This window comes from Manis javanica, chromosome 15 (assembly GCF_040802235.1).
Source record: "Manis javanica isolate MJ-LG chromosome 15, MJ_LKY, whole genome shotgun sequence".
Taxonomy (NCBI): Eukaryota; Metazoa; Chordata; class Mammalia; order Pholidota; family Manidae; genus Manis; species Manis javanica.
This window is the reverse complement of record NC_133170.1, coordinates 20,996,226-21,009,615: the sequence shown is the minus strand read 5'-3', so window position 1 is coordinate 21,009,615 and position 13,390 is coordinate 20,996,226. Positions and strand designations below refer to the sequence as shown.

The 13,390-nt window shown below is 41.0% G+C and overlaps 1 protein-coding gene across 7 annotated transcripts in view; it reads right to left on the bottom strand.

Moving 5' to 3' along the window:
* Nucleotides 1–508: 508 nt before the first annotated feature.
* Nucleotides 509–13,390, bottom strand: part of MANSC1 (MANSC domain containing 1) — a 32,053-nt gene continuing 19,171 nt past the window's right edge. For 5 of the 7 annotated variants that reach the window (XM_017668747.3, XM_073222752.1, XM_017668746.3 and 2 more), the window contains exons 2-4: nucleotides 11,347–11,668; nucleotides 7,882–8,022; nucleotides 509–1,896 (exon numbers count right to left, since the gene is read on the bottom strand). In XM_017668747.3, the coding sequence (XP_017524236.3) occupies nucleotides 965–1,896; nucleotides 7,882–8,022; nucleotides 11,347–11,569 (1,296 nt within the window). In that variant the 5' untranslated portion in view covers nucleotides 11,570–11,668 and the 3' untranslated portion in view covers nucleotides 509–964. The remainder of the gene's footprint in view (nucleotides 1,897–7,881; nucleotides 8,023–11,346; nucleotides 11,669–13,390) is intronic. The other 2 variants (XM_073222754.1, XM_037023034.2) reach the window with 1 other exon arrangement.

Below are 13,390 nucleotides of genomic sequence, written 5' to 3'. Positions count from 1 at the left end.
CCTCCTGGATTCTTAATTACCCCACTGCAACTTGTCTGGCAAACTCTATCAAAAGCATTTCTCAGACATTTCAATAACCAGTAAAAATTACAGCATACCAGTCATTAAACAATAATTTTAAAGGCCATCTATTATTTCCAATGGTATTCCAAATAAAGCCAAAACTGACTGTTGGTAAAGTTTAGATAAGGATTTATAAACTATATTCTACATTTTGTTTGGTAAAGTTTAGAAAATGTTACTTCTTTCTTTTTTATTTTTTAGAAAAATAGTTAACTAGAACAGACCCAAAGTACATTCGGCTACTTATCAAAAGTGATTTATCATCGTCTCCATGTAGGCTAATATTCTGCTAGAATTTTCCCAAAGGAACCTTTTTGCTCACTGATGGGAAAAGGGGGGCTTTGTCATTTTAATTTAGAACACATATTTTCATCATTTAATCATTTTGCTGGTGGGAATACACTGAAAATTATCCAGCTGGAAGTGTCACATATAAGAACATTACTGAGTAACAGAAGATTTATTCAAATATTTAATTGGAAGGAAATACATCTGGAATAAGTTTTATTGGAATTCATATAAAAAAAAGAAAGTAAATCCATTAGAATTAATATCATAAACAGTTGACTTTATCTGGAACCTGAAATATTAACGAAATGGACCTTAGAAGTCCTAACCATTTTTCCCTGCAAAAAGTCAGTCATTTTCCAATTTGTGACAATACTTTATTACTTTAAGTAGAGCTTTGTTTTCAGCTAATATTTTAGTGATTGATCACTCAAATTACCTAATTTGTTTCCTTTCCCCTTTCTCTTCAAAAAACAAGCAGAATGGAAGTACTAGGGTGCATCTGGCTGTCTTCAAAATACTTCAGAGCTCCTGCGAAGATCGGCAACTCAGCAGAAGCCCCGCATTTGGGCCCCCAGGGAACTACAGAATTGAGAGCCATCTAGTTTTGTCCTTAGATGTCAACATAGATCCCGTTGATCAAGTAATCAAGTCTTGAGTAACGTCTCCTTCGGAGGGATTCTGAGAGGATTCTACCCGAGAGGGCAAGGCCTACGGCGAGGAACAGAACCCCGAACAGCAGCGTCCCCACGAGAAGCCACCTTGCAGACGGGAGGCTGTTGTGACTTGCTGGAGCCCTGCTCAGGGAGGAGCCGCCAGGCCTGGCCTTCCCATTTTCCTGGGGGGCAGTTTTATTCCTAGAGGAAGAATCCACATTTGACAAAGGAAGCGTGGCAGGGCCCTGGGCGCCCTCTGTGCCCAGGTTAACGCTGGAAACGTCTCTGGAGGACCCAGTTTCCGGGGGGCTCCGCCAGTCCGTCGGGGCCTGGGAGCTGGGAGCCGGGCCTGCAGTTGTGGCTGTGCTGGCCCGGGGCCGGGCCCGCGCTGGGGTCCACGCCGCCCCGGTGAAGGCTGGGGGAGGCGGGGGACTGGCCGCTGCCCGGGGAACGGAGGGGGTGGCCAGTGGCGGCGACATCACGGAGGGCTCCACGGGGGCTGTGGCTGCGGGGGGAGATGCGGGCTCTGGCCTGGCAGAGACGGGCCGCAGAGATGCGACGGCCCCCGAGGTGGGGAATGCTGTCACATTTTCAGGCAGCGCGTGAGCTATGTTTTGTTCTGCGGCAAACAGTGAAGTCTGAGAATGGCCCTTTTCCTTATAAACAGGGAACCCTGTACTCGCTCGATCCATCTCGAGCAGTGTGTCCAAGTGATCTGAGGAGGCAAACAGAGAAGCCGCATCTCTCCGTAGGGCACCTGTGGGCTTGGCGGGGCTTGTCGGACGCAGGGCTGCGGACGCGAGGCCTTGGGAGGCCTGGCCGTGGGCGAGAGAGTCTTCGTGGGCTAACTCTTGGCTTGGCCAGCCAGTCCTGGCCAGAGATGGAAAATCTGAAAGTGTGAAGAAAATAAAACGGCGACTTAAATATTTCCATACGGAGGTTAAAATAGACAAATGTATCAGCTGGTTCAGTAAGTCGCCAAACTGTTGATACTTGACATTTCATTGAAACTTGTGCAAAATGGAAAAATACAGATTGCTAAATCAGAATCTGATGTGGCTGCCTCTCCACCAGATGCTGTGGTTTATTTCTAGGATGATGGGACCAAGAGGAGAAACACGTAGAGGAGGATCAGGCAAATGAAGGAAGAGGTGGGAGGCGCACAGCAGAGAAGCTGTGAGCAGCTCAGCATGGGCGGCAAGGTTTGAGGAAGATGGGGACACTTAGGGGACAAAGCCAGGGAAGAAAGCTGGGCTAGGGTGATGTGGCAGCAAGAAGACCGGCAGAGGAATTCTGGTTCAAGGCAAGAGCTTTAGCAAACTGTGCACCAGGAGAGATTTCACAGTGAGGCGTGGGGTCAGGTGTGCAGGCAAGAAAGACGCGTGGAGGCCACGGGACAATAAGAAAGAGGCAGAATCCCAGTGATTTATCTTGCACAGGGAGGAGGAGGGGGCCTGAGAATCTGGTCCCTGAGGGTATCAGCACAAGGCTAATGACATTTTTCAGTCAAAAAACAGGTGTCAACACCACACTCAGGGGAGGGATGCTATCTGGGAGATTTAATTTTGATTCTCAAAGATAAAACTTTTAGAGCCAATGGCTTAGGTCTGAGGATGATGGAACCAATATTTGAAATCTTGGTGGCCACATGATGACATGAAGAGAAGATCACACAGTCTCACCTCCTGCTGAGGAGGAACGAGCCTCAGGTTCTCCTCCGGTGTGAGAAAGTTTAGAATTTTGCTGTTAGTCACACAGGCCATTTACCAGAGCTCAAATTGGAAAGGCTTGTTAAAGCAACCAGGTGTAGGGAATGATCTCATGCATTGCTCTGTGTTACTGTTACTCGGTTACTCATTTCACTTAGATCGGAATGGCAGAAAGCACAAGCTAGGCAGCAAAGGAGCATCTCGGCATTAACTGGTTCATCTTGCCTATTCTCTTCCTCCTTTTTCTTCTTTAGCTCCCCCAACACCAGTTTCTAAGCTAGACCTCACACTCCTAACAAACAGATCCAGAGCCAGCTGCAGACCTGTAGTATCTTCACTACCTTCTGAACTTCACACCCCCTTTAACGGGCACTTATGAGAGCATTTAGGGGGGAGGTCAGCCAGTTATGGCCCGAGGGGCTAAATCTGGCCTGCCTCCTCGCTTTGTATGGCTTGGGATGGTGTCTTGCCTGAGCGGGATTGCCCCCAGGCACGTTCACTCTGGATTTGGTGAGACCGAATAACAACATAACGTTAGGGGTAAAAGGGTTAATACCACGCTTTTTTCTCAGGTGGCAGGTCGAGTGCTGGAATCATGTCCGCCTCTGGAGCATTCACAGTCTGCCTCTGCCTCGGGGAGAGCACTAGGCAGAGCTCTTTATATAGTAACACCCCAATAACGGCTCATGGCCAACAGGTAAGTAAGCATGTGCCTAGCAGTAAGCCAATTATGTCATCAAGTAGTTTAGGGTTAGGTGAGAATCCTGTCCATAAGAACTTTCATTTTCCCTACAGATTGTTTCTACATTTTTAAATGGCTGAATAAAAAATATTTTGTGACACATGAAAATTAGATGAAATTCCAATTTCAGTGTCCATAAATAAAGTTTTATTGGCACTCATCCATACTCATTTGTTTACATATTGTCTATGGCTGCTTCCTAGTACAAGGACAGAGACAAGTAGGTATGACTGATTGCATATGACCCACAATGCCTAAAACACTGGCCTGAAGAGCCTAAAATAGTAATTATTTGGCCCTTGACAGAAAAAGTTTGCAGACACCAACTCTTGTGCTCTAAAATAGAATTTGGACGTCTGAAGTTCCTCTATCCAGCAGTGAAGAAAAGAGTTTCTGATGCAGGTGACATCACATTCACAGAGGATCACCATGAGATAAACAACATCTATATTTCTAGGTAGTATCAGATATACTTTTTAAAGAAAAAGATCAGGACTCAATATATTACATTTTAAAGTTCAAAAAACAAAAAGATTATTTAAGTAAATGCTCTGTCATGGGTGTGAACTCAGAACTTAAATAAGGCTGTTGACAAGAGTGGCCTAAACAGCTATTTTCTTTCTTAAGAATGCAAGCTCATAAATAAAGCACAGGTAGGGCTAGTCCCATTTCTGGATAAGATTCATTTACTGCCAAAGATCCTAGAACCATGCAGGGGTGCTCGACACCTGCTCCATTTGCCTCACCCTGACGTTTGCCACTGGGGTGTGGCACTTTCTCCAGGGCATGCAGAGATGAGCCACAGAGCCCACAGGAACATAGCTCTGTGCCCTCAACCCCTCTTTTGAGTTTCATTTTCAAGTGATGTCACTAAATGAGAAACTTAGGGACTGACTCTTACTTGGAAACCAGCTGAGCAAATAGACTCTCGATTTATTCTATTTCTGAATTCCCCTCTTCTAGTCCTTAACAGAAATGACATACCACAAAGCTGCAAAAAAAAAAAAAAAAAAAAAAAAGCTGCAATGGTTTTATAGAATGAATAAAGCACACTGTCATCTTTCAAACATTCAGTTGGTAAATATTAGTCCATCAGTTATAGGAAATAGAGTTCATCTGGAAACAAACCACCAAACAGATAAATTCACTCTAAAAAGGAGACAGATAATTTTTTATGGGATAATACCAATCCGTCATCATGGGAAGATTCATAAACAGAATTTCAAACACAGTTTGTAAACATCCTGCAGTTATAAACAGTCCCCCAGCATACCACATCCAGGGCTGATTCTTTGGCCCTAGCCATCAATCAACCTACTCCGAGTAGACGGTGCCCCCTGGTGGCTACCACATGAACTGGTGGCTTCTAATTCCTTCATTACCTTTTCACTGGCCCTTAAAAGGTTTATTCACATGCCAAGTTTCCTTTACTTCCACTGGAGAGAATCTTTACCACATACTCCCTCTTTATATATGCATTAAAAAGCAACAACGTTACAGAGCTATTACAAAATTTACAGACAAATTTATACACCAATAAATGAAATTTATAAACAAATTTATAAATTTGTTATAAAAACAAATCCAACTATAATTTCTATCCTTATGTCCCAGCAACTATGAACATTTCTGTATATCTTACACTTTTTTTCATGTAATCAAAAAACAACTGGATGTTTTTCACCAGAAATTTTGTTAATTTCTGTATCTCAAACTTACTTTTTAATATCTGTATCATATTCCCTCAAGTGGATCCATCATATTTTTATACCATTCTCCAGAAATTAGACATTTATGCTGCATCTAATTATTCCATTTTTGAACTATTATGCAATAAATAGCTTCACATCAATAGTTTTTTCTTGTTTTGGTAGTGTTTCTTTAGTACAGATTTTATGGAAGTAGAATTCCTAGATTAAATTACCTATGATTTCTTTAATACTCTGCTTTAATTGTGAAACAGATGCTAGACATAAGGAACACACACTGATAGTGGAAGAAAGGACAGAATGAAGACGAGGAAGTGAGAAGAAAAATAGAAGTGAAATACGATGGTGGGAGCTCCTGAAAAGAGAATAAACATTCCGCTCTGAGCCCTGACCTCTTTGGAAATTCACCCTGGGATATCCATTTCCTGTTGGATATCACCCCCAGGTGTCTAACAGGCTCTACAATGTTCCAGGTGATCAGAGAGGTACAGTGAGAAGCCATATCCACACCACACTGTACCCCAATGTTTTAGCCAAGGTTATATACATACAGGCAGAAGTGAAGAAGCTACACAGATCAGGGGCAGCCCCTGACCCCTGACACCCCAAAAGGGCAGGAGGAGGACAAGACACTGTCTATGCAAGAGAGGGTCTTGAGTGTTCTGAGAAGCTTAATTTGTTCTGGACCATAGTCTTCATAAAAAATTTTTCTAAAATTATGATGAAATATACATACAACTTACCGCTTTAACCTTTTTTTAAGTGTACCATTCAGTGGCATTGAGTATATTCACACTGTCATGCAATCCTCACCATCATCCATCTCCAAAATTTTTTCAGTTTAAAAAATTGAAACTTTCTATTTTACATACCCATCATTTTATAATGGGGCTTATATCACTTTTGAGGAAGAATTTACACAAATAATCTGTGCTTTATGCTTCTGTTTAAGGGAATGCTCAACACATCGGGTTTTCCTGGTTCATGAACAAAACTCAGACGCAGCCTCACCCAGGGGACAAGGCAGTTAGGTGCCCGGGCAGTATCATTCTCAGAAGTACCTCACATGTAATACAGATGAGACAGAAGCCTTGATTGCTCCCTGCTCCCAACTGTAAAACTGCTTCTCTTCAAATCTTCCCCAGCTCAGTAGATGGAGCCACCATCCATCTAGACGCTCAAGCCAAAAATAAGGGCTGAACTGGAAGGCTTCTCGTTCTCTTGTCCCCCACATTCACACCATCAGCAAGTCCTGTTCACGCCACCTCTGAAACAGCCCAGATGTTCACTTCTCTCCATCGTCTCTGCCACCTCCCTGGTCCACAATGCCATGGCTTTTCACTTGGATCTTGCCCCTACCTCCCCCCAACTCTTTCCACGTCTCCTTTTGCTGCTGGACCATCGTCTGTCCCCCACAGGCAGTCACAGTGAGCTTTGTGAAATCACCCTTCAAACACCACGTTACATGCCCACTTAAAAACTTCCAATGGCTTCCTATTACACACCTGAAATAAAAAAACTCCGAACCCTGGCCTACAAAGTTTGATGTGCTCTCCCTACTCCTTGCATATCACTCTTCATACATGGCTCACTATGAGTCAGCCAGCTGGGACTGAAGGGTTTGTTCTCTAAACACTCCAAAACCATTCTGCCTTCAGTTATTGGAAGGGGCTATTTCCTCAGCCTGGAAGGCCTTCCCGTCACCTCACAGCTGACTCCTTAACTGCTCAGATCTCAGCTAAGGGTTACTTCTTCACAGATGCTTCCTCTGATCACCTAATCCAGGAGGTTCACTCACTGATTATCTATTACATTGTCTTAGCTCAATTATCTTCGATTATATTTTTCTTGATCAGTTATTTGTTATGGTTCTTGTCTCTCATGAAATGTAAGTTCTAGAAGCGAGAACTCTGTTTCTCATGTTTAATGTATCTTTGTATTCTTAGGGTGTAAGAAGTGCTTGGCACATAGGAGGTACTAAATAATATTTGTTGTTTATTGAATAAATGAAATGGAATATTTTTAATAGCCAAGGGTATAATGACACTTTCTAAAACCTAAAGGAAATTTGATATTGAAAGCATGTCATCCTGAAAAATTAGTAGCCAAAACCTCACCAAGACATATCCAAAAAATTACATTACTTTTTAGTGGTTTATTTTCTGTATTCTGAGCAATTATGTAAGTTCCAAGCACTTATTTCCAATGCCTTGCACAGAATTTGGCATATGAGAGATGCTCAATAAATACTTCTTGAATGAACTTCTCTCCAGATCTGGATAATAAAATCCAGAATTTGATTTCAGACAGTGATATTATAAAATAATGGGAACCTAATGACAAACACAGTGGAATTTTATATATTCATGTGGGCCTTTACCCTTTCAAAAGTCACACTGGAGACCTGTATATGCCAGTGTTGCTGACATTGTCCTAAAGAGGTGTTTCAAAATGTTTTCATGAAAGATCTGTGTGCCTTTTATCTTATGAAGGTCAAAACAAAACAAAATACTATCATTCAGAGGTCTTCCATTAGAAAAAAAAATGTTTGGCTAAATGAATTAGAATTTAAATCATGAGATTCTTCTGGTGTGCCTCTATATTTGTGACCTCTTTCGGTCGTACCACTTAGACTTTTTGCAGAACATCTTTCCCATGAACCATATGCTTAAGCAATTCTAATGACAAAAGAAAAAGAACACTGTTTTTATTACCTCTAATTATCCTGTAACTCATAAGTCCCTTTGCTGGTTTCAGTGGACAGGCTTCCTCACTGGGGCAGAAAAATAAGTAGCAGTTGGGTAGTCTGGTTGTTTTCCGAGTGTCGAAAATCATCAGGTTACAAGCTTTGTCCCCTGCAATGAAAGGTTTCAGCAGCATTATTTCGAAATCGGATTTTCTGAAGAGTATGGTAAGCAGGAAGAACTTCATTTATTCTTGTGTCCAACACAAACACCTTTGTTCACTTCGTTTGTGCTTGCTGACTGCTGAATCATTTCCTTTTCCTCAGTTTAGTCACTGAAGGCAATTTTTAAAGACATTGGGTTAAAGAAATCTGAATTAAGGTAATTTTGGCAAAACTAATTTTTAAGAGTACATTTAGTTCTGTAGAAATAAACATCCCATTTGCTAAAATATACATACAAATACTGACTTTGCAATCTTTACACAGCTCATGGCTGAGTTGGGCCATAAGAAAGGGATCCAACTCTGGTGATTTCATGTACATCCTGTACCCTGAAGGCAGTCACCTATGAGGCAGACACCATGAGCCTGGCTTTCTTGGGGTGGAATCAGTCAACTGAGCATCACACATGCTATGCCTCCCTCCACAAAGAACCTGAAGAGTGTGCAGAATGCAATGTCTATTTTTTATTTTTATCAGTACCATTCTTTGTTCTTTGCATTTCCGCTCTTCCTTATCAGTTTTGCTTTTCCATTTTCCTTCCTTCCTCACTTTTCACTCTTAAATTTCATTCCTGGCTTTTTCTCTTTCTCTTACGTCCAACAGAAATTATTCTCTCTTTTCATCATGGCCTAAATCTGGTGCAGTCTTCCCAACTTGGCCTTTGACCCTTGAGGGATCAGGAGACCCCTGGTCAGGTTAAAGGTTAAGAGGCATATAGGCTAATTATTAAAAATGCTCTTTCTCACCATACACACACACACAACTGTGTGTTAACTAGCCTCAGTGTGGTAATCATTTCACAATATACACGTTACCAAATCATGTTTTGTATCTTAAATTTACGCAATGTTCATGCCAAATATATCTCAATAAAGCTGGGCAAAACCCTTTATAGTCTGCAAACCAGCAGCACCACTTCCTAAAATCAGGCAATGGTTAGGATCAACCCTGACTCCCCCAAAGGGAAATAAAACTTACTTAGCTTCTGCAAGGATTTTATCATGCCATGTCTCCACTACCCAGGTAACAAGAAAGGTACTTTAGCTTTTCCTTTCTCAGCAATGTGATAATTCTGCAATACCATTTTTTGGGGGCACTTAAGTAAAGGGAAGGGTCTGGTAGCCTCCCAACTTGCATTCAAAATTCTGTGTTCTTTATATTTATGTATTTACAAGTTTAGGTATTTTGTGCTATTTGTATTTTATGTCCTTCGCATTTTTCTAGCATCTGTGGCTATCAGCAAATTATCAAAGTGCTTTTCTGAGCCCTAAGCAGTTAAAAACCATTTTTTAATAAGGGAGGAAAAAGTCTGAAATCCATTAGCTGAGCCCCATAATTACCTCTGCTTACAGTATAACAGTAACAGTACTTTTGCTTGTAGAATAAAGCAGCAAGTCGTCATTTCTTACTAAATACCCATCATGGAACAGAAGAGAAATGCATGGTTTCCTATGTGTTTGACACAAGAATAAATGAAGTTCTTCCTGCTTACCGTCCTCTTCAGGTACCACCTAGCCTTCAGTCCTGTTTGCAGGTGATATTTGTATTTCACATAAACATTGATATGAACATTTAAAGAAAAGCTAGAAATTTAAATGAAATCTCTATAATTTCCACAAATTACTTCTATAAAGAGTGTCCAACAGCACACTGCTCAATTTGAGACCAGGGTTTTTTTCTTCCTGACACCAAATCTGTGATGTATTTTTCCACACTAATTCTCCAATTATGATTCCCTGACACCAACTGGGTGTCCTACCACCCACTCCACTTCCGACGCTGCCTACCTGGCAGTAGCGCCACACTCTGCAGATGCTTCAGCCCCAGTCGCAAGTAACAGATCCCAGGTTACTCACACTTTTGCCCCAACTTGGCTGCAAATTCAGGTTTCCACAAACCTCCACCCCAGGTTCAATAATTTGCTGGAACTACTCACAGGACTCAGGAAAGTACCACCCTGACTAAAACAGGTTATTGTAGAGGATGCAAATGAGGAGCCGGATGAGGAGCTGTGCAGGGCAGGTCCAGAAGGGCCCCACGTGCAGGCGCCCCTGTCGCAGTGGCCTGGGACACGCCCCACTCCTGGCACATGGATGTGTTCACCGACTTGGAAGCCCCCTAAACCCACTGTTCAGGGATTTTTGTGGAGGTTTCATTACATTGGCATGACTGATTGAATCACTGGCCACTGGTGACTGAGTTCGAGGGGCAGCCCCCTCACCCACCTGGAGACTGAGGCTGGGTCTTCCCAGTGACTAGCACCCATCCTGAGGCTATCAAGGAATCTGCCAACAGTCACCATCTCATTAGACAGACTCAGCTCATTATGAATGATGACAGAAGTTCCTATTCTCAGGACACTCCAAGGGTTCTAAGAACGCTGTGTCAGGAACCAGGGACAAAGACTATTACGCATACATACATACATTCTATCTATCTATCTATCTATCTATCTATCTATCTATCTATCTATCTATCTATCTATCTATCTATCTATCATCTATCTGTCTTCCTATACCACAACCATTGCAGAAAGAAAAGGAAGTGAAGATTTGAGAGAAAACATACGATTTAGGGGGCTCAGTCATGTAAGAATCAGTAGCATGGTGTTCACTAGCTCTTCTGGGCTCCTGGAGGGCAAAGCCTTGCCCATCTTGGTCACTGTTTCATCTCTAGCAACTAGTAAGGTCTTGGGCAGTCAATAAATTTAGTTTTCTTTTTTCATCTAGGGAATTAGGACTGGGTCATATACCACTGAAAAATGACTATTGTTTCACTGAGATACATATATCTCTTTTCCGGTCACTGGTTTGGAGCCCGAAATATGCAAAGGTTTTTCCTCCATTTAAAAATTAAATGCTGATTTTCCTATTGGATGGGATAAGAATTTTATTTTTTTGTCTCAACTTCCTTCCTCTGTTTAAATGTTCTTTATAATATCACACTGAATTCCAATACTTCATGATGATGGTAGCTAAGTATTTAAATAACATTTTTGTTTTCAGCATCTTGAATGCCTGCTAGAACATAATACCAGTAGTTCTCAACCTTCCATCTACCCAGACACCTGTGTGTGATACACACACACTCAAGAGTAACTTTGACTCAGCTTAGGGGAGAAGAGGACATACTTGTGCAACATTCCTAGTAGTTCTGCTACCCACTTTCTACCCCATTGAGTAGTAGTAGTACAAACCATTCAGCCACATCAACCAGCTACTTATGTCACAAAAAACATGGAATAAAGAGCTGTCAAGGGACTATTATTTACCTGATATGTTTTTTGTTGAACAGCAGGAATTAACGCAGTCTTCTTGAGTTGATGTATGTATGGGCTCATTGCCTCTGATTCCCTTAGAAAGAGATGACTGGATGTCAATGACAACGTCTTCTAGACGCTTGGTGGGGCAGTTCTCACTGGTGGACAGCCTTAGCGTCAGGAAACAAATCATTACAAAAGTGTAAGTCAAGCTCCATTCTTCCCTGCAGAACATCTTAATCTCAGTTTAGTCTTAGTGTCCAAAGATCAAGGATAACGCTCCCTCTGGCCTCAGTTGGCTTCAGGAAGACTGCACAGATGATGGGATTTCTTTCTAGAACAAATATAGAAAATCATCAATGAGTTTAATTTCTTTTAACACATCTAGGAGAGAGAGTACTTCATTTCCTTCAAGACAATGTAAATGACTCACAACTTGTAGAAGGACAGAAATAAGTATTCTTTTATTTGTTTCACTTTTAATAGATTCAAGACTTTTCCTTAAAAACGTGGTAGAAAACTAATAGACCCAAACACATTTCCCATCAATGTGTAAAAGCTGACAGGTATCTATTAAGAAAGAGGCGTAAACAGTGGGCTTGCCTCTGTGAGTTTTAGAATTTTTCCTCTTCCTGCCCTTCGGAAACAGGAGAGGAGAGAACACAAAATCTCTATTCACTGATGAAGCAGTAATAGGATTGGGCACATTTTCTTTCTTCGTTATAACAATTAGCAGTTCAAAAATCACCTACTGGGAGGTAGGCAATGTGCCATGAAATTTACATATATTGCCCTATTTAATCTTTATGTCAGCTCGGCAAAAAAGCTATTATTTTCCTCATTCTGTAGATAAGGAAACTAAGGCTGCCTTTCTTGGTGCTGCCTCTCCTTAAGTATCAAACTAGAGGCAGGTAACTAATGATGTAATTCTAGGAATTAGCCAGTCAGTAGCAGGAATATTCTGGTTCAGTTGAGTTTTAGGGGCACATATTCTTTTCGACATCCCTAAAAACACAACAGTCACACTATGTATAATGCCAACTCCACTGGGAAACTTGTTCTCCTAGGAAAAATAAATGTTAAATTGGAAGGCAAAAGCAGAAATTATCCTTACCCACTCACCTCCACATTCCAGAATACAAATTGTTTCCTGAATGACAGCATACAGCAAATACTGTTTCTATAATCTTTTTTTTTTTTTCCCTGTCATGAACCTTTTGGTAGTCTGGTAAAATTTAGGATCTCTTCTGAGAGACATGCTTTAAAATATAAAAATGAAATGTATAGGATTACAAATGAAGCCAGTTATACTGAAATGTAATTATCAAAAATGTGTCTGTAAAGCTCTGATGAAAGATACCAAAGACCTAAATAAATGGAGAGATATTCCATGATCATGAATAATGTCAAGATGTCAGTTCTTCCCAATTTGATCTATAGATTCAATGCAATCCCAATTAAAATCCCAGCAAGTTATTTTCTGAATCTCAACAAACTGATTTTACAGTTTACCTGGAAATGAAAAAAGGCCCAGAATAGCCAATACAATACTGAAGAACAAAGTTGGAGAACTGACAGTACCCAACACCAAGACTTACTATAAGCTACAGCAATGAAGACTGTGTGGTACTTGTAAAAGAATAGACAAAGAAAACCATGGAAAAGAATAGTAAGACCAGAAACAGACCCACACAAATACAGTCAATTGATCTTTGACAAAGGAGCAAAGGGAATACAATAGAGAAAGGACATTCTCTTCAACAATGGTGCTGGAATAACCAGACATGCCAAAAAAAAATCTAGACACAGATCGTCCACCCTTCACAAAGATTAACTCAAAATGGATCATAGATCCAAACACAAAGTACAGAACTATAAAACTCCTAAAATATAACAAAGGAAAAATATCTCATGAACATTGATTAGGAAATTAGTTTTTAGATACAGCACCAAAAACACCATCCAGGAAAGAAAAAACATGATAGGTAGGGTTTCACTAAAATTTAAAACTTAAAAATTAGAATTTTAAGACTTCTGCTCTGTGCAAGAGAGGGAA